At 46.1% G+C, this 25,750-nt stretch overlaps 1 protein-coding gene across 1 annotated transcript in view; it reads right to left on the bottom strand.

Moving 5' to 3' along the window:
- Positions 1–623: 623 nt before the first annotated feature.
- Positions 624–25,750, bottom strand: part of IQCA1 (IQ motif containing with AAA domain 1) — a 266,158-nt gene continuing 241,031 nt past the window's right edge. The window contains exons 19-22 of the mRNA XM_044675690.1: positions 24,695–24,781; positions 14,271–14,448; positions 6,852–7,090; positions 624–762 (exon numbers count right to left, since the gene is read on the bottom strand). Of these exons, the coding sequence (XP_044531625.1) occupies positions 634–762; positions 6,852–7,090; positions 14,271–14,448; positions 24,695–24,781 (633 nt within the window). The 3' untranslated portion in view covers positions 624–633. The remainder of the gene's footprint in view (positions 763–6,851; positions 7,091–14,270; positions 14,449–24,694; positions 24,782–25,750) is intronic.

Here is a 25,750-nt window from a genome sequence, read left to right as displayed (position 1 = left end):
ATAGGAAAGAATTCTACTCTTAAATTGCATAATGGGATTCAGGTATGTATAGTACACAGCTGAATAAAATGTGGCACTGTAGCAAAATAGAGAAGTCGTGCTGATGTCATTAGCCGACCAATGAGGATGGCCTTTAATGACTGAGAGTTTAGCTTAATAGTTGACACTGTACTAGAGGGGAATGTACAAGCAATGCAAAGTCTTGGTGTGTGTGTGTGTGTGTGTGTGTGTGTGTGTGTGTGTGTGTGTGTGTGNTGGGGTGTGTGTGTGTGTGTGTGTGTGTGTGTGTGTGTGTGTGTGTGTGTGTGTGTGCAGGGTGTGTCTAGACACTGTATAAACCTTCAGAAGGCTAGCTAGCAAACTGAGGAAACAAACATTTTGTGACGGCTCTCCCAACTTTGGAGTTGGCAGTGCCAAAGTCCTAATTGAATAAATACGAGAAATACGGGGACTGTTGTGTCCTATAGGTCAGTCACTACGACTTGAAGAATTTTTCCCCTTGGGCTTCTCCCAAAGGCAGTATCTTCTTTGGTCTGTGTGCTGAGACTCTGATGCATTCAGTTTGGAGAAATGGCCAACCTCATCAACTCGGAGAGGATCCATGATGATTTCTAGAGGAAGAATTCTTTTTTTCTATTTTGCCTTTTTCCCTTTCTTTTCTTTCCCCTTTCCTTTAGCATTCTTTGCTTTTCCTTTGTCCACATCAACTCCACTCAGTGCATTTGCTCTTTTCTTACCCAAAGGGGTCTTGGAATACCAAGTCTGGAATCAAATAAGGAAAGAAGAAATCATTAAAATGTGGCCACCTTTCTGTGGAGGGAGCCTTACCTAGGAAACTTATTTCAATCCTTCCCATTTGTGATGAAGGGCCAATGGAATCATTGGTAATTGAGCACCTGACAAAGGTTGCCCACGTCCACATGACTCTACATTCTAGGTGTTGCCTAGACTCCAGCCACGGACACTCTTCTCCCAAGTGGCTCACAATCAAAGAGGAATATAAGACCACAACATCTGGTCATCTGTGGGAAGCCAATAGGAGAAACAGAGTCTTAAGTAGATAAAAATCTGAGACTCCTCTTTTGACCCCTTTTGTGATCCATGTGATTTCTTGTTGAAAAGTATTGTGGCCTTAATGAAGAGCTTTAGGTTCCTAGCGGGCCAGCATTTAAAAGGTTAACAATCTCCCCCTTTGGCCAGGAATGCAGCTGCCTGGCATATCCAAGGCCAAAACCTTAGCAGGGGCAATTCAACCCTGGGAAAAATATTCCCTGACTTGGCTCTCTGATAAGAACCCAGTCAAAATTCAGCCTTGGCCTTGGTCTGTTCTGAAGCCAGTGAGACCTTTTGTGTTTTGATATGACATAATTTGTAACTTCTGCACATCTGCAAAGTTTTGGGGGGGTTCTTTTGTGTGAAATGAGTCTTGAAACATATATAATAAACGCCAAGCTCTTGGAGCCAGAGCTGGAAGCATGAGCTAAAAGATGTTCAGTGTCCTTTATTTCCTTATCATCTAAACTGTCCTTATCAGATTATCAGAGATGATAAAGAGATCTCGAGAGTGGTCCTCTTCCTAATCACTGGCCATTGGTGAAACGGGAAAGGAAAGCTGATTCATAGAAGAGATTAAACATAGAGTCTCCTCCCAAAAGGCCAGTATGTAGGTAGAGATCCTTGAGAGGGGACAGCTTTATTTTTTTGTATTGTATCCCCAGTGCCTGGAACATAATAGGTCTATAAAATATGTGCCAATCCGTTGAGGAGGTAACCAAGTCCTAGAAGCAGTGGAAGGGTTCTCAGAGGCAGGGGCTGGGGTAGGGGATGCTCTTACTTTGGGAGGGCTGGAACGAGAGGACAGTCTCGGTACCTCTCTCCTCCTCTGCCCCTCCAGCAATCCCATTGCTAGGTGGGAGAGATGGGAGCTATTGGTCCAAGCTACTCCGCCTGTGACTTTCTCTGCTCCCCCCAGTCACTATTGCATTGTCCTATAGAACAAGCACAATTCTGAAACACAAGATCCTTGGGTTCATCAGTTCCTGTAACAAGAGGAAACTTTGGGCAATGCTGATCATCTGAAAGACCCTCAAACCTCTGATTAAAAAAAAAAACAGGGATGAAAGCAACAACAGACTTGTGCTTTCACCGGGATGGGGAACTCCCTGGTGAGGAAACTCCTTCTACTAATGCAGGTTGCCACCTTCTCTGTAAATTATAGTTTTAAAAACTATAGGTTGTCTAGGATCTAGAGTAGTCTAGAGCCTCAAGAAGGAAAGTCACTAGCCCAGGATTGCAATCAGTAGCTGTCAGAGGAAGGATCTGAACTCGGGTCTTTCGGATTCCAAGTCTGCCTCCTCCTCACCTGTGCCCATTACCTTGATTATATCTTTAATACCTCTGATAAAACATTTCAAATTGTAGCTCACTTATCACAAGGAACATTTGAAACCATGAAGACTGAAGGAAACAAAGGCAATGCAATGGATACCTGGGCACGAGATGAATGAGGGGTGTCAATGAGTTGGAGAGAGGGCCAGGTGGATGTTGGTTGGTGCCAATGTGGGGAGGGCAATGGAGCAGTCAGCCAACAGAGGTGTAGGCTGAAGCAAGCAAGCAAGGGCAGATTTTAGCCCTGGCTGCCCATGCTTCACTCCCAGCCCTGCTTTAGACGTTGGACTCCTCCACTCTGATGCCCTCGGAATTTCCTTCTCTGATCTCCTCTCCATCGGGGAGTTCCTTCCAGGCTGGTCAGCCTTCATTCCCCTCTTAGTTGTACTTCTGATTCGAAACCATGTCCTCACATGAATGCCTTCTTCCCCTTCTCCTCTTCATCTACCTTTAAATGCTTTTTCTTTCACCATTAGAATGTAAGCTCCTTGGGGGGTGGGAGGAAGAGGGGGGGAGAAAGAGAGAGACACAGAGACAGAGACAGAGAGGGAGAGACAGAGAGAGAGAGAGGGAGAGACAGAGCCAGAGAAAGACAGAGAGACAGAAAGAGAGAGGAGATGATAGGAGACAGAGACAGAGACACAGAGTCAGAGAGATACAGAGTCAAAGAGACAGAGAGACAAAAGAGACTAGGTTTGAAGACCTGTGTTTTCACTGAGCTGAAAGGGACCTATCATTTTACAGTCAGGGAGCCCGAGGCCCATTGAGATAAGATGGTCATACTGAGGGAGGGTCTGAGCAAGCATGTGAAGCAAAGCCTAACTCTAGAGCCAGGATTTTTTTTCACTGCAGCCCACTAGTCTTAGAGAGCTGCTATGGGCTGCCAAGTGGTCTAGTGAATAGAATATTGGGCTTCTAGTCAAGGAAGACTTGTCTTCCTGAATTCAAATATGGTCTTAGACACTTCCTAACTGTGTGACCTTGGGCAAGTCACTTAACTTTGTTTGCCTCGGTTTCCTCATCTATAAAAATGAGCTGGAGAAGGAAATGGCCAACCGCTCCAGTATCTTTGCCAAGAAAACCCACAATGAGGCCATGATGAGTCGGATGTGACTGAAAAATGACTCAACACCGAAACAACCATGGGGTCACTGAGAGATGAAAAACCTTGTTTAGGGTCACATCGTCAGGAGTGAACCCAGGTCTTTCTGGCTAGGAGGCAGTTCTCTACTCACTCTGCCACCCTGCCCCTCCAGCTATGAAACAGTGGAATGGGTTGCTTCTGGAGACAGGGCACTCCTGCCACCCACTAGAGGTCTTCAAAGCGAAGGGTGGGAGCCGGGGAGTCTCTGTCCTGTGGGCTCTGGGGCCCCTCTCAGCTCGGAGCTCCCGTGGGTCCGGCCCTGCGGGTGGGCAGCCCTTGAAGTCTGATCTGAAGGGATCGTCTTCTGCAGTGACTTGTTCTGGTCCAGCCAGATTCCTCCTGTGGCTGTGGGATGTGTGTGACCACCCCCTTGGCTCTGAACAGACTCACTTTGTTTCAGAGCATTCGGGCGACCCCCTTTCTTTGAAGAGGAATCCCCAGTGTTGCTCTGCCAATGTGGAGTCCTCGTGGCTGAGCCCCGATAGTTCAGGATGCTGACAAACTGGGCGACGGGGCCAGCAGGTGGCAGTCATAATTCAGTGTAGTTAGTAATTAGTCGGAGTGCCAAGTATCCCACGAGGGAGCGAGTCGTGGGCTTATTAAATGATTCAATTATTCAATGCATTGATCAAGAAAAAGATCTGGTGCTTAATTTGGAAAAGCTGACAGGATTAGCGAGATGCCAGGCTGCAGCAGTGACGAGAGAAGAAGACGTGGAGAGGGGCGAACTGAGGCACCGACTCACCCTTCCCCTGCCCGTTGGGAGTTGGGATTTGACTTTTGTTGCTGTGTTTATTTTGGGGAGGAGCCCCGAGGGGAGACTTCATGTCTGGTGAGGGCACTCCAGCATTAAGAGAAGGGGGGTGACGGAGGCGTAGGAAGGGAAATGACTCAGCTCAGATCATCATAGACTGGAAGAGAACTTAGATGCCACCTAGTCCTGCCCTCTCACTTTTCATGAAAGGAAACTGAGGCCCAAGAGGCTGGCATGACACACCCAAGGGCACACGGCTGCTTGATGTCACAATCAGGACCAGGATGGGCCGGGGCTCTGGGCTTCCAGCCTAAGGCTCTTCCCAATAGACCATATTTATTGCTTCGGAGGCAGAGCTTGGATCCAGAGCATGCGTTAAGGACAAAGAACTCATTGTGGGAGCTCATACAGTCTGGTGCATTATTCATTTCTCAGGCAAAAAATACAGACAATTTGAGGCAAGCTCTCTCCCTGCTGCGTGATAGGGAGCCCACCAAGAGGGGCAGGATAGGGAATGTGGAATTCACAGGGTGCAGAGGGACAATTTCATGTTGGAAGTCAGTCAGGCTGGGCCACCTGAAGGAGATCTGGATAACTGAGACGGGTTCAAATCTTTGGGTCACTCATTTAAACTCTTCGAGCCTCAGTTGCCCCATTTGTAATAAAAAGTAGGCAGGGGTCTTGGACTAGATGGTCTCCGAGGTCTCTTCCAGCTCTAAATCTAGGATCCTTTGAACTTTCTCTACCTTTGCGACCTTGGACAATTTCGAATTGCTTCTCTGGTCTCATCTTCCTCCTCTGTAAAATGAGGGAGGTGGACTAGAAGGTCTCTGGGTGGCGGAGTGGATAAGCCGGAGTAGGGAAGACCTGAGTTCAAATCAGACTTAATGCACTTAGTAGCTGTGGGTCCCTGGGCAAGTCACTTAACCTCTGCCTTGATTTCCTGAACTATAAAATGGGGACAAGAGCACCTACTCCCAGGACTGTTGTGAGAATCAAGTGAGATAATATTTGTAAAGTGCCAGTACAGGTCCCGACATAGTCTAGTCTCTAGAAATGCTTTCTCCTTTCCCTCTTCAGCTCTAAATCTAGAATCTTCTGATTTGCCCCCCACCCCCACCCCCCAGTTACAATCTCTTTAGAGACATGCAAGAAGGCAAATGGTCACTCTGGGGAAAGACTCTGGTGTTAATATATTGGTTTAAATACCCAAAGGAAGAGTTTAAAAAGGCAAGTAGGGAGTCAGAGGAAATGTGTTCATTCACGAAGACTCATCTTTGTCCGTTCAAATCTGTCCTCAGTCACTTCCTAGCTGTGTGACCCTGGGCAAGTCACTTAACTCTGTTGACCTCTATTTCCTCATCTGTAAAATGAGCCAGAGAAGGACATGGCCAACCCCTCCAGTGTCTCTGCTAAGAGAACCCCAAATGGGTCAGACGCGACTGAAATGAGTGAACCACAACCAAATTAGACTAGTTCATGGCCAGATTAGACACAGCATTGGAAGACAGATGTTGAAGGCTGGCAATTGATAGGCTTAAAAGTCTCTCTCCCTCCCCAAACAGCTACTCCTCCCCTTCCTCAGCAGGTCTGGGGGTACCTTGATGGGAAATAAAGGACTTTATAATATATATAATAATATAATATAATATAATATAATTAATATAATATAATATAATTAATATAATATAATTAATATAATATAATTAATATAATATAATTAATATAATTAATATAATTAATATAATATAATATTTAAACAATATATAATATAAATAATATATAATATAAAATCCCTTTGGTTGGACAGGGATACATCGTATGGACATGTTTCTCTAGTGATATCTTTTTGGTTGATTTACTTACAAAATAAACAAACAACCTCAATTCTCTTTCCTGCTATTGTAAGATGTGTGCTTGGTTACGGGTTTCCTCTGGGCCGCCTCCACATTCAAGGCAGTTTAGCTAAGTGGGTAGAAAGCTGGACTTTTATGCATAAGGAAGAGTTTAATCCTGCCTCAGGCATTTATTAGCGGTGTGACCTTGAGCAAGTCACATAACCTCAGTCAGCCCCGGTTTCCTCATCTGTCAAGTTAGGGTAATAATAGCATTGACCTCAGAGGCCCATAGGAAATATCTGAGAAGTGTTTTCCAGCATGAAGGCTCTCCTGGCTATTGATTCTTCCAAATTTGGGACTATTCCCCCTCCATTTTGCTTGAGTTGGTTTTGGGGGGCTGGGTGGGTTGAGGGTTAGGGCCGGTGAGTATCCGTGTGTGCTTGTCTTTGTATATGGCAGGATTATAGTTAAACTGAAATGAGGACTGTGGGGGCCATTATGCTTAATCCTTGCCTCTGACAAATGAAGAAACTGAGACCCGAAGAAAGTGCTGGACCTGCCTACGGTGCCAGAGGCGAGTCTTGACCCCAGCTTCTCTCAGTTCAAATCCCGAGGGTCACACACGGGCTCTCGGGATCAAAGGTAAAAGGGGCCAAAGAGTGGCGGGAGAGGTCGGCACGGGGCCACTTCTGTGGCCGAGCCACAGATCTGCTTGCTCTGCGCTTACCTTAAAGCTCTCTTCTTCTTCTTTGTACACGGGCTCCAGCCGAGCCAGGCCGGCGATGAACTCCATGGCTATGAGAACCTTCTGCCTCTGCTGCCGGACTCGCCGGTCCGTGAGGACGTTCTTTATGACTTGGACGATTTGGCCTTGGGTGAAGCCATCGGTGATCTTGGAGAGACAACTGATGTTTAAGGCGTTGGTGATCTTTCCTCCAAACTGCTGGATCACTTGCTTCCACAAGACTGCTTTGCCCCAAAAGGGGGGGAAGGAAAGAGAACATGGAAAACTGGATTAATCGCCTTGTTGGCTTCCTCTCCGAAGTGGCATCTCGTCAGGAAGAACGTGCAACAAGGCTGGCATCCTGCTGGGACCCAGCCAAATGCAAATGCCCACCACCTCCCCCCACGGGGCCTCCCACTTTCTTCCACTGTGGTACAGAGAGAAGCAGCACCAGATACTGCATAGGGTATGGAGAGCTGGGTTCAAGACCTGCTTTGTCTACCTACAACGATGGAAGACTATCGGCCATTGCCTCCCATCATGGAGGGGGCAGAGTGCGGGGAGTGAGAGAGGGAGGGAAGGTGGGAAAGAAGGAGAGAATCTGGAACCCAAAATACAAACAATACTGAAAAATGGTTTTGACTTGTGAAAATCGGAGACGGGCTTCGGCGTACATTAGCCGAGGCAGTTACGGCTCTCGGAAACATCTCGAGTCATTGCGACCTCGACGTATTGTGTGACGGCACTGGAGGGCTGGCCATTGCTAAGGGATTCGGCTCTGTAGGACCCAGATCCACTTTCTGAATCCCCGGCTCCCCTCATGATGGATTCAGGCACCCCAAAAGGTGCCGGAGAGGTGCCTGGTGGATCGAAGCTCTCCACACCATAACAGCGGATGTCGTCACTCGGCGTTTGAAGGGTCTGCAGAGCCCCCGAGAGGCAGGAGGTCATCTGAGCCTTCCAACAGCCCTGGGAACCCGCTAGGAGCCTCAGTGGGGAGTTTCAGGCTACATTTAAACTCCTGGTAGGGTTATCGACTCTTCGTAGCAAGAGATGAGCCTGCAAGGGCATCTAGGCCAGCCTCCTCATTTTACAGAAGAGCGGAAGTGATTTGCTCAAGGTCACCCGGGCCAGGGTTGGACCCATCAGATCCAGCCTCCCTGGGCCATGCTGCCTCTCTTCTCTGACACGGGGTCCAGCGTGGAAGTCGAACTCTCCCTTTTCTCCTCTCCTTTCTCCACTCAAGAATGATACAGGATGGATGCCAGCCCCGACACCAGTGGGAAAACCCTTCGCTGGGTCCTGGGCGGTTAGACGGAGCCTTATACCACAGCCTTCTCCTGAATCTAGGGCTGCGATGAAAACAACCGGCAACATCTGACCAGACCCGAGCGACAAACTTCAGAGCATGCCAGGCTAGAAAAAGGAGAGGATGCTCCTTTCGGTTGCCAAAGGGCTCCTTTTTTTACAAAGGGACGGACTGCAGGGCTCCTTGAATAAAAACCCAAGTCCCCTTGCTGCACTTAAAATACTATTTCAATGACAAAAAGTCCATTCACACACCCTCTTTGCACCAACACGTCTACTCTTAATAGGAGCCAAAGCAAGAGTGGGCCATTTTCTGTGTAACTCATTGAACGGCGTCCTGGTGGCATAAAAGACTGGATGCAGTTTGCAAAGGCACCTGATTTCTAACTCGAGATGTGTTTCGGGACTGGGGAAATCAGGCTCAGCGTTTGTAAAGCCCTTTGATGTTCCCTGAGGAAAAGGTTATTAAAATTTGTTAAAGTCTAATTTTTGTTAGAAGAGTTAAAAACTTTGACTTGAAACTAACCACAGGCCCCCTTGACTAATCCTTCTCCAACAAGCTCTCCGCTGGGGCCGAGTCGGGAAAAATAAGCATAAAAATGCGAGTTCTACTGCTCTCTAATGCCGCGATGTTTCCCAAGCGCCTGCTTTGCACAGAGCTCTCTGGCGGGCACTGGGGAGACTTGAAAATAGAGGGGAAAACAGACAAAGTCCCTGCCTTCATGCGGCTACAGTCTAGTAAAGGTTTAGGACCGGGCAGAGAAAGCACAATGTTAGTTCCATAAGAGAGCTATAAATTCTCACGACGCCGAAGACCGTTACCCATTAGGAGATCAGGAGAGAACTAGAGGAGCCGGTGCTGTTTGCCACAGACTTTCTTTTTTCTTTTTAATTATTTCAGGATTATAAATGACAGAATTTAATACTATCTTGACTAGGGTAATTATTTACTTAAAGCTTGAATTTGCGGAGAAACCTCCAGTAATTTTTTTTTTTTAGCCAGCAGAATACACAGAGGCGATTGTGGCCCTCCCTCATTAAACTCTAAGTGAGGCCACAAAGGCTTATTTCCTAATTTTTAAATATTTACTATTTATTTTAAACATTAAAAAAAAAGTTTCAGATGAACTCCTTTCCTCCCACTCCTCCTCCATCCATTGCGAAGGCAGTGGATCAATTGTACCTGTGAAATCATGCAAAATGTTTCCACATTGGCCATAGTACAAAAAAGTAAAAAAAAAAACATCAAGTGAGAAAATTATGCTTCGGTTCGCCCTCAGAGTACATCAGTTTTCAACATGTTCCCTTGGGATTGCCTTGGGTCACCGTATTGATTAGAGTAGCCAATCTTTCACAGTTAATCAATCATCTTTACAACACTGTGCACAGGCATCTCCTGGTTCTTCTCCCTTCACCTTGCTCCAGTTCATACGGGTCTTGCCATGTTTTTTCTGACCTACTTGCCCCGCATCGTTTCTTCTAGCACAATAATGCTTCATCACAATCCTATGCCACACCTCGTTTAGCCGTCGCCCAACTGATGAGCATCTCCTCCATTTCCAATTCTTTGCCACCATAAGAAGAGCAGTTAGAAAGGTTTTTGCACAGTTCAGCCCTTTTCTTTTTACTTTGATCTCTTTTGGGTACAGACTTAGTAGTTGTACTGCTGGATCAAAGAAAGGGCATGGATAGTCTTAACGCCTGTTGGGCATAGTTCCAGATTGTTCTCCAGAATGGCTACTCTACCAACAGTTCATCAATATACTGATTTTTTCCTCATCCCCTCTAGCATTTGTCATTTCTGATAGGAGGGAGTTGGTACCTCAGAACTCTTTTAATTTGCCTTTCTTGAATCAGTAGTGATTGAGAATATTCCCCCCCCCCAAGGACTATAGATAGCTTTGATTTCTTCTTCTAAAAACTGCCTGTTCATATCCTTTGACCACTTAGCAACTGGGGAATGGCATCTATTTTTGTACATTTGCTTCAGTACCTACTTATTTGAGAAGGAAGGACTTTATCAGAGAAACTTGCAATAAAATTGTTGACATTACTGCATTTTTAGGGTACCTTTTCACAAAAATGTCATTTCCCTGATTTTCTTTGAATTAGGTCTCATTCTGCTTTTGCTTTGTCCGAGATCATGACTGCCATTCTTGTCCTCTTCACTTCAGCTGAAGCATAATAGACTGCTGTAGCCTTTCGCTTCAGCTCTCTGTGTCGTTCTGTCCAAAGTGTGTCTCTTGTACATAAAATATTGTAAGTTTCTCATTTCTAATCCATTCTCTTACCCATTTTTGTTCCACAGGTTAGTGCACTCCATCCCCATGAGCAGTTATGATCAATAACTGTGCATTACCCTCCAACTCATTTTCTCTGTTTATCCTCCACTCTTTTTGTCCTGTCCCTCCTTATAAGTCTGTCTTGCTTCTGACCACTGCCTCCTCCAACTTGCCTTCCCACTTGTTCTCCCCAATCCTCATCCCCTTCTCTTCCTTTCTGTTGGATAAGAGAGATTCTTATACCCAGTTGTGTGTCTGTGTATATATATATATATATTCCTCTCTCCTTCAACTAATTTTGATGAGAGTGAGGTTCATGATAAAAGTTCTTCCTCTCTCTTTGGGGGAGCTAGGTGGTACAGTGGATAGAGTACCAGTCCTGGAGTTGGGAAGACTCCATCTTCCTGAGTTCAAATCTGGCCCAAGGCATTTACTAGCTGTGTGACTAAGTTGGACATTACTGAAAAAACTGAACAACAAGAAGTCGCTCTCTTGTCCTTTCTTCTAGTGCATCCCTCTTTCTCAAGCCTACCTTCTTTTTCTTCTTCTTCTTTTTTTGATATCATCCCAACATAATCAATTCACATCCAAGCCTCTATCTATGCAGATTCCTTTTAACTGCCCTGACTAAGTTTTTAGGAGTTATATGTATCATCTTCCCACATAGGCCTGTAAATAGTTCAACTCCATTGAATCTCATGATTTCTCTTTCATGTTTGCTTTTTCATGCTTCTTTTTGAGTCTTGTATTTGAATGTCAAATTTTCTAACCATCTCTAGTACTTTCATCAGGACTGCTTGGATGTCCTTTATTTCATTAAGTATACATTTCCCCCACTGAAGTATGAAACTTTGTTTTGATGGGTATATAATTCTTCACGTAATCCTCTCATTTCTTTTTCCCAGTTTTCCCTCTACTACACTTATCTCTTTAACTCTTTCTGGAATTTCTGTTGGCCTTGAGTTCAATTAGCATTTTTCTCTGAGGTTTTGCTTGTACCTGTTTCCCAAATTGTTATCTTCTTTTAAGTTTGTGTCTTGGCCTTCCCTGCCACTGTAGTAATTTTTTATAGTCAAGTTCTTTTTTTTATGCTTGTCCCTTGAGGGTAAAAGTAGGAGCAAAGGGTGGTAGTGACAGAATTGAGGAAGGGCCGATTTATAGTCTCAGAATCTCAGAATTGGAAAGGGACCTCAGGAGCCTTATAGTCCAAAGTGGTTCTGACCCACAATCCTTCTTACAATATTCCTGACAAATGGTTAGTCATCTAGGCATCAGGTGAAGACCTCTAATGAGGTATACCCGTTAACTCATGCGAAGAGTTTGGTGGAAAGACAAGTATGCTGGACAAGAAGAAGCAAGAAGACCTCAATTGTAGCCCTATTTCTAATCTATAGGCAAGTCACTTCACCCAAGGCTCAGTTTCCTGCTTTGTAAAATGGAGATAACAGTACCTACTTCCCAAGACTATAGTAAGGATCAGATGAGACAGTGTATACAGGGGACTTTCTATGAAGCTATTTGAAAACACATGTCGTTATTTTGCCTTCTCAGGAAGACTACTGCATTTCTGGATATCTTGTAACAATGAGATTTATTCTACCAGTGAATTCTACCAGTGGAAGACCTGTTGGCCAGGCATAGTACACAGGGAAGGGATGAGCTGGGATAGCAAGTGATCCCTGATGTCCCAATCCTTATGTCAAGCTGAAATTTCCTTCTTAGAAATTTCTAGTTATTACTACTTTTGCCTTGTCACTGGACACCAATGATTCTGGAAGTGAGAGAGAAGCTGACAAGTTTGTCCAACTCTTTCTCACTGAAATCCAATTCATACTCAAGTCAAGATATCCCCCCATGATGTCATTGGTCCTCTTCAAAAATGAAGGATGAACAACAACATTACTCCTAGCTCTATCCTCTGGTGCCTCGAGTTCCTCCAACCTTCCACTGTTGAAGTGGTCTTAAATCACAAGTCTGGCCAAATTCTCTGCCCCTCCGTACCCCCAATCTGTCACACGAGGTATGTGCAGAGCATTTTGCAAATACTAAATCACTATACAATTGTTAGGTGGCTTTATCATTATCCCTATAAACTCCAGTGGCTCTCTATTGCCTCTAGGATCAAATAAAACTTCCTTTGCTTGGGGTTCAAAGCCTTACACAGCCTGGCTTCATTAAGCTAAAGCAATATTCTCTCTTTTCCCCATACACAGATCTCCATCACCCATCTTTACACCTTCACACTGGCAGGCTGGAATGCCCTCCTTCCTAATCGCCACATCAGAATTTCTTGGTTCCTTTAAGACACAGCTCACTCACCACCTTCTCCATGAGGTCTTTCTGGATCCCTCCCAATTGTCAGTCTTCTTTCCTAAAACCTTATTATCATCATCATCATCATATTTAGTCTCTCTAGATTTACTGTCCTTCCCAATAGGGGGTTAATTCCTCGAAGGCTGAGATTGTTTCTCTTTTGTTCCTTGTGTCCCAGCATCTAGGAAGTGCCTAGCACATTGTATGATAGGGATTGGGTCCGGACTTGTGATTTCATCAGCACAATGAGCTGTTGGTGAGAAAATGTTCTCTGTTGATTCAGGTTGGCACCTTGGCAATTTACGGTCTAATCAGCTGGTCTTCGATCACTCTAAGAAGTAGGTGCTGTTGTGAGGAAACTGAGGCCAAGTGACTTGCCAAGGATCACACTGCCAGTCAGTGTCAGAGGCAGGGTCTGAACTCAGGATCTCCCGAGTCCAAGCCCAGGCCTCTATCCACTGAGTCCCTGAGCTAGATGAGTTTCCCTCCAGTAGGATGGCAGCTCAGCTGTTGAGTTGTTGTCTCTGTTTTCCCAGCACCTTGTACATAGAGTACACAGATGGCGTTTAATAAATGCTCATTGGTTCAGACTGGGTGGGATGCTGTATGACCCTGGGAAGATCTATCATCCTCGAGGGCAGGGCTTTTTATGTCCCTCTTGTCTTTGTATCCTTGGCCCAGAGCACGGTGCTGGCACATAGTTTAGACAGGACATCTCACATGATGGCTGGCATACACAAAACTCTTTAAAGAGGCTTCTTGAGGTGAATTTCTATGTTAAAATGTGGGAAAAGAAACAGCTCTGGACTTCTTTAAAAACAAACAAATATTCAAACCCGGCCTCAGTCACTTCCCAGCTGTGTGACCCTGGGCAAGTCACTTGACCCCCATTGCCCACCCTTACCAATCTTCCACCTATGAGACAATACACCGAAGTACAAGGGTTTAAAAACAAACAAACAAACAAATAAACAAACAAACAAACATCAGTGAGGCAGAGCCAATGAAGAGCCCTGAGCTCAAAGGATGCTTCAGGTTTGAGGTGGGGAGAAGCCACTGCTTTCTTGTCCTTTTTGAACCTGAATACTTTGGTGCTTTGGAAAACAGATCGAGAGTCTATGAAAAAGATGCAAAATGTCTGTTCAGTGAGGGATTCAGTTCTCCCTTCCTGTCAAAGAAACATTAGCATCCGTAAGGGCTCTTGTCATCTGCTCGGCCAAAAATAATAACCCTCATCCAGCTTCATCTTGTCTACACAACGTGAAACATATTCACACCAGAACAAAGGCATATTATTGCCCTTTTATGAGCAGGTGATTTCTACTCCCCACATCATGTTTCAATGAAATTTTCAGGTGTGGAGGCTCCCCCGGAGTCTGCATTTTGCTTAAATCATTTTCTGATGAAAGGCGGGAGAGGAAAGAAAGGAATGCCCCCTTGCTTTATGCCTAGTCACAAGAACACAACTGGTGGCTGAGCTATACTGATGGGGTTTGAAAAAAAGATTTGGGGCACTTGCCAAATCTAGAGGCGTAGTCTGGCCTGGGGATCATGATGATCTTCTGATAAACTTTGCAGAGGGGCTTGATATCAGCCTCGAAGGGGCGCTTGCTGGTCCCCACAATCAGAACTCGATCCTCAGGCTTCATCATCTTTATAATTTTGGGCAGTTGCTTTTTCAGGCGCTTGGGATCCATCTAGGAGAGAGAAAGAGGAGAGAGGTTGACACAGAGACGGAAAAAAGAGACACAGAAAGGCAGAGAGAGAGAGAGAGAGAGAGAGAGAGGAAGAAAGGCAGAAAAAGAGATAATGAGGAGACACACAAAGAGAGAAGAGGGTAGGAAGAGACACACACGTACACATAGACAGACAGAGAAAGAGGAAGAGGGAGAGAGAGACAGACAGATCGAGAGCACATACATGCACACGCAGATTACCTTGATAAATGGGAAAGATTACAGAAGAGCAGGACAAACCATTGAAGCACTAAGAATTTATCAAGCTTCTACTACATGCCAGGTGCTGTGCTAGGCATTAAGGAGACATTTTTATTTTATTTTATTTTTTAAACCCTTAACTTCTGTGTATTGGCTCCTAGGTGGAAGAGCGGTAAGGGTGGGCCATGGGGGTCAAGTGACTTGCCCAGGGTCACCCAGCTGGGAAGTGTCTGAGATCAGATTTGAACCTAGGACCTCCAGTCTCTAGGCCTGACTCTCCATCCACTGAGCTACCCAGCTGCCCCTAAGGAGACGTTTTTGATTAAACTCACTGTGAAGTTTTCTCAGTGAGGAACTTTCCTCAATTCTGTGTCCTGGGACAACAATCGGCATGTCTGGTCATTTCAGGACTTGCTTCCTTGCGATTTGGGCTGCTGGTACTTCCTCTGTTAGTCATTTGTGCAACAGAGGAAGGAAGAAAGCAGGAAGGAAGGAAGGAAACACCTGTCTCAAGGGCCGATGCTCCGGCCCACCCTGGGAACGCCCAGCTGCTTCTCTGCAGGAAGGAAGCTTGCTTGGCTTCAGAGTGAAGCCTGGCTGGAGCAGGCTTTTTTTCCTTCTTATTCTCCTCTCGGTGAATGAGTTCTTTTAAGTGAGGAGCTCAATATTTGCTTCAGTGTTTGGCATAACAAAGTATCCCGAGGTCTCATCACCAGCCTTCTCAAACCCTTGTCATGGAAGGAGATGGAGCTTATTGGTTAAAGGTTATTCTTCAATACTTTTGATGCCTTTTGCTTTTGTATGGGAGGGGACAAGGAGGAGCTGCTTGGGCCCTTGGGGAATCACTGTGGGTCACACATTTTGAGCTGGAAGAATTCTTGGACGTTACGGAGCCTGGCCCTTCCCACCATGAGAAGCTAAGCTCCTTGAGGGCGCGACCTGCTTTTGCTTTTATATTTGAGGATGCAGCACTTAGCACAGGGCCTGGATTGTTGTTGTTGAACAGTTGTTTCAACCATATCTGCCTCTTCATGACCCCATTGGGGGTTTCCTTAGCAGAGCTATCAGAATGGTTTGCCATTTCCTTCTCCACTTCATTTTATAGATGAGGAAACTGAGGCAAACATGGTGAAAGTGACTTGCTCAAGGACACACAGCTAGTAAGAGTCTGAGGTCGGATGGGAACTCGGGAAGATGAGTCTTCCTGACTCCAGGCCTGGCACTGTCTCCACTGTACCACCCGGCTGCCCTTCCCCACTGACTAGGCAGGATCAAACCATGTAACTATCGATAGACTAAATATATTAGCCCCGGGAGAAAAGAACCGGTCTCGTGTGTATTTTGAAATGACAAAAGTGGGATTGGAACCCATCGTGATTTCAGAGTCTGCATTTAAGGAAGGGAAAAGGCTCAAACCAAGCAACCTTGAGTGGCTTTGGGCTATAGCACAGGCATTGTTAGCATTCCATTAGCCCTGAAATGGTGGGTCCTCGGAGTGGGCATCCACAAGCAGCTAAACACAACATAAAGAGCTGTCCCTGGTGCTTGCGAAGCCTCTGGACCTTTGAAGTCACACAATAGCAAAAGATGTGAAACATCTAAAAGGAGGATTTGCTTTTGGTTCCCAGAACTTCCTTTTCTGTGTTTTGGGAGGGACTGAATAAGGGACCGAGAGAAGGCAGGCACAGGGACAAGAAGGAAAATGAATGGGGTGGGGGGAGGTTGGACTAGGTGGCTACCGAGGCCCCCATGAAGGCAACTGAGGGTGCAGTAATGCCGAGGCTGCTGGCATCATGGCAGCTGGGTCAGCATTGTCCTTGGGCTCAGCCAGGTGGCGTTCATGGGAACTTTGCCACCAAGGTCGGGTGCATCTCAGGTGGCCGTCAGGGCCAAGAGCCATGAAATCTCACTCTAATAGCTAGCTTTTTTTTTTTTTAACCCTTAACTTCGGTGTATTGTCTCATAGGTGGAAGAGTGGTAAGGGTGGGCAATGGGGGTCAAGTGACTTGCCCAGGGTCACACAGCTGGGAAGTGTCTGAGGCCGGATTTGAACCCTGGACCTCCTGTCTCTAGGCTTAGCTCTCAATCCACTGAGCTACCCAGCTGCCCCCATGAAACCTCACTCTAAGTGACCACCCCACTTTCCTCCTGTGGCCAAGGCTTAGTGATGGTTATTACTGGTGACTGATTAGGCTAGGACATGGAGACAGAATTGTTATTCCTGCCACTGGAGTCTGAACCCCAGGCTTAGGCTTTAATGATGCCCCCACCCAGGGTGTTTATGACCTATGGTCTCATCAATATGTATGGGGCCTTCTACCCCAGGGAACTGGAGCCCAGCACCTCAGGGCACCAAACCTCTACAGCTCTTCTGAGCTCTGGATTCTTTCATTCACAATAGAGTGCAAGTTCAGAGAGACCAGGATATGTGTCTCAACCATCTTCCATGTCACCACCAATGATCATTATAATTTACATATTTAAAATTTTTGTGTATTGGCTCCTAGGTGGAAGAGTGGTAAGGATAGGCAATGGGGGTCAAGTGACTTGCCCAGGGTCACACAGAGGCCAGATTTGAACCCAGGACCTCCCGTCTCTAGGCCTGACTCTCAATCCACTGAGCTACCCAGCTGCCCCCTAATTTACATATTTTTGAAGGGACATAAATGTGATTTCATCAGCACAGGGAGCACCTGAGGGGTAAACTCCTTCTCCCAATGCAGATGGACCCCTTTTCTGGAACTGAGTCTTAGACAGTTGTCTGGTGACATGAGAAGGAAATCAAGCTGTATAGGATGACGCAGTCAGTCTATGTCAGAGATAGGGCTTCAACTCTGGGATTCTTGACTTGAGCTCACTCCCTCTCCTCTGTGTCACACCGCCTGGACCAGAGGAGGCACTTCGTACATTTGTTGAGTTGAAACAAAGGGTGGTGATGAGAAATAGAAGGAAAATACAACAGAGAAGAGGAAGAGTGAATGGATAGAATGACAAAACTGTTTTCTTTCTTGCCACGTCCCCATAGAGCATTTGGAATCCTCCTCAAACATCTCCGAGTCCTGCTCGGCGGCTCCTGCAGTCAACCAAAGATAGATTCTCTGCCCTCAGAAAGTTTATGTTATGATGTAATTTCCTCATTTCTTAAATGATGATGCGGTAGACAGTGCAGTGCCTGGAGTCAAGAAAGCCTGAGTTCAAATCTGACCAAAGACATTTCCTAACTGTGTGACCCCTGTGCAGGTCCCTTCACCCTGTTGTCCTCAGTTTCCTCATATATAACATACGTTGGAGAAGAACTGGCAAACCAGCATCTTTGCCAAGAAAACCCCCAAAGGGGTTATGAAGAGTCAGACATGACCGAAACCCCGAACACCACCAACAAAAATGAGATCACATTAGAGATATTTAAGTTTCCTTCTAGTTTAAAATGATGTAAGTGATGAATGGGTCAAATCTGTCCCCTAATACCTGTGTGACCTTGGACAAATGAAGAAACTTCTCTGGGCTTCAGTTTTCCCATCTGCAAAATGAGAAGCTGTATGAGATGGCTGCAAAAGTTCCATCCAGCTTTAGTCTGCGATCTAACGACTCAGGGCAAGTTATTCAGCTCCATACTAGCCCGCCACTCTAGATGGGCTTGGCCAAGCCTCTTCAACCAATTTGAATAGGCTTCCCGTTTAATGCCACTCCATATCGTCCAATGGCTTTCGAGGACTTTTCCTACCTAGAAAAGCCTCTGCTTGATTGATTCAGTAGAGGTGTTCCCACTGGTTAAAGACCAGGGAGTAGCATCTTGTTAGTTACTTTAAGTGGGGTGGGGTAATTGGGTGATTGATTTGCTCAATTGATTCCCACCTTAACATTCAAACAAATCAGTTTTCCATTACATCAGCTTGGAAGTGTGGAGCAGCTACAGCTTGGGTAGAGCCCTTCTAGGTGCAGTTGTGTTTTCACTGATCTCTTTCAGGGAAAGCTCACTGCCCAGATTCTAGAGAGGGGCGATCCATCCAAATGGGGGCCCTGGGGAAGAAGCCATCATCTCAGTCTTAACTCCAGACTCCATCTCCAAATCCAAGATATTAGCAGGTCTACTGATCCTATTTGGTAGTCCCTTGGGAAACATTCAGAGGTGCTAGGAATTGGAGTTGGAAGAGACTTGGGAAGCCATCAGTTCCACCCTCCTTATCTTATAGCTCAGGAAACTGAGGCTCAAGACTTTGGAACTTGCAGGGGAGAGAACTGTGGCCCTCTGAATTTAAATCCAAGGCTCTTTCTGCTGGGCATTCTTAGCTCACTAAGGATACTCTTGGGAGTGAGTGGTGGATGCTAGTTTTTTTTTTTCAGTGATATGATTACGAGGAACTCATGTCTGTTTTATCCTGCAATCATCTAGAGCAGCGATTCCCAAAGAAACTAAAGCAGTGATTCCCAAAGTGGGCGCCACCGCCCCCTGGTGGGTGCTGCAGTGATCCAGGGAGAGTGGTGATGACCACAGGGGCATTTATCTTTCCTATTAATTGCTATTAAAATTTTTAAAAAATTAATTTCCAGGGGGCTAAGGAATATTTTTTTCTGGAAAGGGGCGCAGGAGGCCAAAAACATTTGGGAACCACTGGTAGGACCTACTATGTACCAGGCTCAATGTTAAATGCTGGGCAATCAAAGAAGGGTGAAAGCAGTCCCTGCCCTTAAGGAGATCAAATCCTACTTGGGGAGACAACATGTAACATGTAAATAATTAGACACATACAACACATACACACACACACACACACACACACACACACACACATATATATATATACACACACTAATGTCTCCCTTCTGAAACTTCCTCCCAAATGGGAGGAAGTTTCAGAAGGGAGGCATTAGTATCTGCATCAAGTAAAGAGGAGGGGAGGCCTCCTGCAGAAGGTGGGATCTGAAAGAAGCCTGGGGAACTAATAGCTAGAGATGAGGTGGGAGAGGGGGAACAGCCAGTGAGTGCAAACATTGGGACATGGGAGGCAGAGAATTGTGTAGGAGGACTAACAAGTCACCTTGTATAGCTGGATCATGGAGTGAATGGATGGAAGTAAAGGATCAGAAGACTTGGAAGCTGGAAGGGACCAGCTTCTGAAGGGTTCTGAATGGCCAACAGAAGTCTTTATATTTGATCCTAGAGGCAAGAGGGAGCCGCTGGGGCTTACTGAGTGGGAAGACTACAGAGTCAGGTTGATATTTTAGGTAAATGACTTTGGAAGTAAGTGGCAAAAAAAAGTGAGGGGGCAGGAAGAGTCTAATCCGGGGGCTACTGCAATAGTGCAGGTGAGAGGCCCTGGAATGGGGTGAGTGAGGAGGACCAGAAATACTGGCAAAGTTCTTTGGTTACTAAAAGATCCCACTTTTGGCATTTGCTACTCAATGACCCTCAAAACTCTTCATTTCTGACGGACTTTGTTTGATCTCCTCCTATGATGAATATCTTCAATTACAATATGGAGGTGCATCAAGCTGAAGCTTTGTCCACTTCAGAGAAAGAGAACTCAGAGCCCAGGCTCAAGGATGATAAAGTCGGCCACAGGCTCCTTTCCTGTGCACGAGTCACTCAAGCAGGAATCAAGGGCCTCCCTGAACCAAAGTCCAGAGCACTAGCCCTTAATTCAAAGTGGAGAAGTTGAATCCCTCAGAAGATAAAGACTTCTTGGGGACCCAGTGGGGAAGGTGGGCTTTAGTTCCCTCCCAGAACAACACTGGGGCTTCCCCTGAGGCCACGGCAGGGCTTGGGAAGGTGAGAGTGACTATTTACTGGGATACTTTAATGTAATTCCTGCTATTCTTCAGCAGACAGAAATGAGTACCCCCACAGAGCAATCATTGGTTACCTTTTCAGCCGATCTCTTGGATTACATTATAATGTAATTGGCTCATTCATTTTTATTCGAATAAATTAAATAACGCAAACAACACTAATTTTATACTTGGAAAGCACTTGGTAGAAAGGATTTGAGGTGGCACCTGACCCAATATCGACAAAGAAGCGATAGCCTATCCAGCCAATCTTGCTCTTAAAGAGACAGCGAAAATAGACAGGAACTCATTTCCTTTACTGCTCTGGGTCATTGTATTAATTTGGATGACTCTGAAGTTGTGGTTAAACCCAGGTCTGGACACTGTCTTAATGCAACAATAAATACTTCTCGTTATACTCATCTCTGGTATTTGAGAGGCTGACACAATGGGATGATGGTGTATCGAGCTTCGAATCAGGAGACTCCAGCTCCCATTCCTGGCTCTGGCATTAACTAGCTGAGTGATTTGATAGTAGGATACTTGCTTTCTCTCTCTGGGTCTTGGTTCCTCATCTATAAAGTGAAGGGGTTCGACTAAATGCCTTCTAGGTGCCTTCTAGCCAGAAGTCTTTAATGCTGTCATATGTGTCCTACTTCTTTCATGGAAGCTGCAATTTGGAGTTGAAAGAATCCTTAAAAGGTCGAGTCCAACCCTCTCATCTTACACATGAGGAAAGCAATTCTCAAAGGGCTTCAAGTGACTTGCCAAAGGTCACACTAGTTGGAAGGGGTAGAGCTCATTCAGATCCCAGGATTCCAAGTTCAGGACACTATCCATTGCATTATGTATCTGCTACTTTGGAGCAAGTTATCTACACTCTGTCTCGAATGTCAAGGAGTTCCCCTACAAAAAGAACCTCAATTCGTTAGTCACTAATTCTCCTGCCTACTTTCCCTTCAACTGCAGAAATTTAGGAAGCTTGAAGTACTAGGACATGGCTTTAGAACTGGAGAGGTGGTCTAGCCCAAGCCCTTCACTTTATAGGTGAGGAAGCTGAGGGAGCAGCGTTTTGCCCAAGGTCACAAGGAGTTTGGGGGATCTGTATCCATGTCCTGGCACCTCAAATGTTCCATCTTTTCTACTGTTCCATATTCAGCCTATAAGGAAGCCAGATCAATTTAAGGTTGATGTGCCCATGAATTAAATGCCACCTCAGTGCTTTGGGACTTCTCAACATCATCTATAGACCAGGTGAGATGTCCCCAGCTCAATATGGGTGTCCTAGAATGTTCTTCCAGAACAAGCAGATATATAGATGGCTGTAGGATATGCCTCAAATTTCCAACATAATTTTTGCTTCAGTTGCCCATTTGTTCATGGATTATTTAAATATCACTCTATCCATCCATCCATCCATCCATCCATCCATCCATCCATCCATCCACCTATCATCTCTATCTGTCTGTCTATCCATCTGCCTGACAGTTAACAGACCCCAGAGACATGTAGATGGTAACCACAATACAAAATCACCAGAAGGTCTTTAAGGATAGTTGGCTGGAAGGCAGAACTTTTCATTTCTTCTACTCCAGTCTCTGGAATTTTAAAAATCCTTAGTTTGCCCTCTGAATTACTTTGGGCCACTGACATTGTTACTGGTATGTGCCCAGAGTCAAAATCTTTGTGTGTGTGTGTGTGTGTGTGTGTGTGCAGGCTCCCATTGGAAGGGGAATGGGCAATGAAAGGTGGCTTTAATCAGTGGTCTTCCTGCACTTGAGCCGTTTGATTGGAGCCATCTACACACAGGCACACATTGATACACCTGGTTGATATCCCCTTTCTCCTCCTCATCACTACTGGGCAACTTCTCAAGTCATTGCCTTCTAGCTGGCCCAGCCAAGTGAGGGTGGCCTATTGTTAATGAGGGCAAGCCTTCACAAGGCAATTCCAATTTGCTTTAGTGCCATTAAGTCCCTATGATGATGATGATGACGATGGCCAGCACAGCTGTCCTCTTGCCGCATGGCACACAGAGACTGAGATGTCGGGATGGCTTTTGGTAGATGAAGTCACAGAGTGTAATGGGGTGGAAAATGCAGGCGCAGATTGCCTTACAGCATTTGGCACATGAGAACCACTGACCAGCTCCCAGAAGAGGAGGTTGGAGTGACAGCACAGATTCTGGAATGAGGAAGGAGATTGAGTTCCCAAATATCAGAATGGCGAGGGACCCCAGGGGTCTCAATCCATGCTATCCTCCACCAGGATTCCCCTTCACCACATCCCCAATAGGAGTCAGCCAACTTCCACTGGAAGACCTCCAGTGAAGGAGAACGCCCTCCCTCCTGACCGTAGCCCATTCCTTTTTGGGGGATCTCTCATGGTTAGGAAGATTTTCCTGACATCCAGACTAAACTGGCCTCTTTTCAATGTCTCCTCAATGATCATAAAGAGGGTTAGGAATTCTATGACCCTTTAAGTTTTACAATGAACTTTACATGCAGTATCTCACTTGGTCCTCAGGACTATCCTGGGAGGTAGGTTCTATTATTATCCTCATTTTTCAGATAAGGAAACTGAGGCAGAGCCCAGGATTACACAGTCTAGCATCTGAGGCTGGATTGGAATTCAGATCTTCCTAAATCCAAGTCCAGTACTCTATCTATCATACCACCCATGCATGAATCGTAATTTTGCCCACTGGGGCCAAGAGAAACGTGTTAAATCTCCCTTCAACAGGGCAGTCCTCTAAATATTTTGAATTCACCTCCCCCAGAAGCACAGACGTAGGGTTGGAAGGCAGCTCAGGGATTACCGAGTCCAAACCTCTCGTTTTTAAGGCTGAGCTGTTAAGGGATGACTAACAAAGCAAGCATTGAAACCCGGGTCTCTGCCTTGAGTGGTGGCCTGGCGAGTGTGTAGAGCAGCAGCCCCCCCCCCCCCCTTTTCCTGGAACATTTCTGAGAACCTTTCCTGAATGCAGATGAAGGAAATGGCTAAAATCTGCCATCGCATTCTCTAGCGAGCCCCAACCTGGTTCCTCAGCACCTAGGAGAGCGCCTGGCACACTGCTGATTAATTGCGGGGATCAAGGTTGCCCTGGGCATTTCAGCCACGCCAGGATGCCTTCCTTTTAATGGAGCTCTCAGCCACGAGAGGGAGCCAATTGCCATCGCCGTGTCAAGTAATGAACGAGGCTTCTAAACATTTTCTGAAATGATGGGGCAATCAGCGATCATTTAGCAGAAGAAAGGATGACGCCGCCGCCTTCACTCTTCATCCAAATCATCCCTACCTGCTCAGAGTGATGTATAAAACATAAGGGCTCCCAGTGATTAAAACCCTTATGAATTTAATCAGAAATTCCCAGCTAACCACTATTTGCTGTGGTGCAAATTGATGCAGAATAACAATCATGGAAAGCTGCCTTCATTTAAAAAAATGGAAAAAGCCAACTTGTGGGAAAGGGCCTGCTGATTGGCAGGGGGGAAGTTAAGGGGACCGGTGGGGGTGGGGGCTGGGAGAAGAGAGAAAAGGAGGAAGGAAACAATTGAAGCCGGGCTCCCTGGAGGTGCCCCCACAGACAGAGCCTCCCCAGGAGGATGGAGGCTCTTTGTTCCCAGGGTCAGGCATTGCGGTGTTTATTATTACTGACAAAATGAAGTCCTTATCATCATCATAATTGCTGCCTCCCTGCTCTTTTCCTCAGGCCCATCAGAGAGCTCTCAGAAGGGCTCACTCAGTCTCCAGCTTCCACTCATTCACCCTTTTCCTCTTGGCTTTGTTTCCCCCACTGGATTATCGTTCCTTTGGATCACACCATCATGGAGTGGTGGGGCCAGGAGGGCTCACGGCGGCCATCAAATGAAGTATCATCCTACGGGGAGCACTTTGTAAACCTTAAAGCCCTTTACACATGCGAGCTACTGTTATTAGCTCTAGTCCAACGCTTTCATTTGGCAGATGAAAATGCAGGAACCAGAGAGAAGAGACTTACCTAAGGTCATACAGGAAGTGTCAGAGGGTTCTCTAAATTCCGGGTTCCTCCCACCATATCATGCTCGGGCTGTTCTCCTGCTCTCCTATGGCCCTAGTGACTCGTCTCAAACAGCGCTAGGCTTCCTCAGGAGACGTTTCGGCCCCTAGACCCACCGCCCTCCAGCCCAAAGGCCGACAGGAAAGCAAACCCTCCATGCCCACAGTGCTCGGGAAGTAAGCAGGAACAGGCCATCACCTCCTTTTCGTTCTTGGGCACTTTTCTGTAGAACGTTTTTTCAGTGTCTCCAATCCAGAGCACCGATGGCTGGAGCAGTCGAGCCACCTAAAGAGAAGAAAGCAATACATTGGTTGGAAGACTTTGTTTTTCCTTCTTGCTAGTAAACAAAAAGGGGAACTTATGAGCCCCATGTTCTAGGCTGTCTGGGACGGCGTTAGGACTGCACATGCCTCTGGCCTGGGTTATCACATGCTCAAAAGCCCCCATGATTAGGACGGCAGCTGACACAGAGCCAGCATCGAATGCAAACTGACTGACTTGTTTAAAGTGCCGTAAGGAGGATGCCATGGGGCCACAGACCTTAAACTGGAAGGGAGGGACTTTCTAGGACATCTACTCAAACCCACTGATTTTACAGAGGGGGAAACTGAGGCTTGGTGATCCATCTAGAAGGACTGTAGATGTCATCTACACCAATTCTTTCATTTTATAGAAGAAAGAAGGTCCAGGGGAGACTGGGGCAGTGGGGGGGGGGGAGGTCACAGGCTCCATTCAGAGATGCAGAGTTGAAAGGATTCTTAGAAGTCATCTAGGCTAAACTCCCAAAGATATAGAGGAAAGAATGCTAGGCTTACAGTCAAGAAGGGCTGGGTTCAAATCCTCTCTCAGACACTTCCTTAGAAACCTTAGAGAGGTCATTTAACTGACCATTATGGGCCTCATTTTTCTCATCTGTAGAATGAAGGGGTTGGATTGATGACCTCCGAGGTCCCTTCCAGCTCTAAATTTGTCTTCCCATGGTCAATACGGAAGATAAATACCTTGCTTAGGGTCACACAGGCAGTAAGTAGCATGGCCAGAATTTAAATCCAGATCCTTTGTCCTTGAGCAAGAATGCTCACTACTGGACCCCACTGCCTTCTATAAATGGCCTCCATGCTCAGAGACCACTGGGTTCTTTTTTTTCTTTCTTTCCTCCTTCCTTCCTTCCTTCCTTCCTTCCTTCCTTCCTTCCTTCCTTCCTTCCTTCCTTCCTTCCTTCCTTCCTTCCTTCCTTCCTTCCTTCCTTTCTTT

This window comes from Gracilinanus agilis, chromosome 4 (genome assembly GCF_016433145.1).
Source record: "Gracilinanus agilis isolate LMUSP501 chromosome 4, AgileGrace, whole genome shotgun sequence".
Taxonomy (NCBI): domain Eukaryota; kingdom Metazoa; phylum Chordata; class Mammalia; order Didelphimorphia; family Didelphidae; genus Gracilinanus; species Gracilinanus agilis.
The sequence above is the reverse complement of the archived record's forward strand: the minus strand, read 5'-3'. Positions and strand labels throughout refer to the sequence as shown.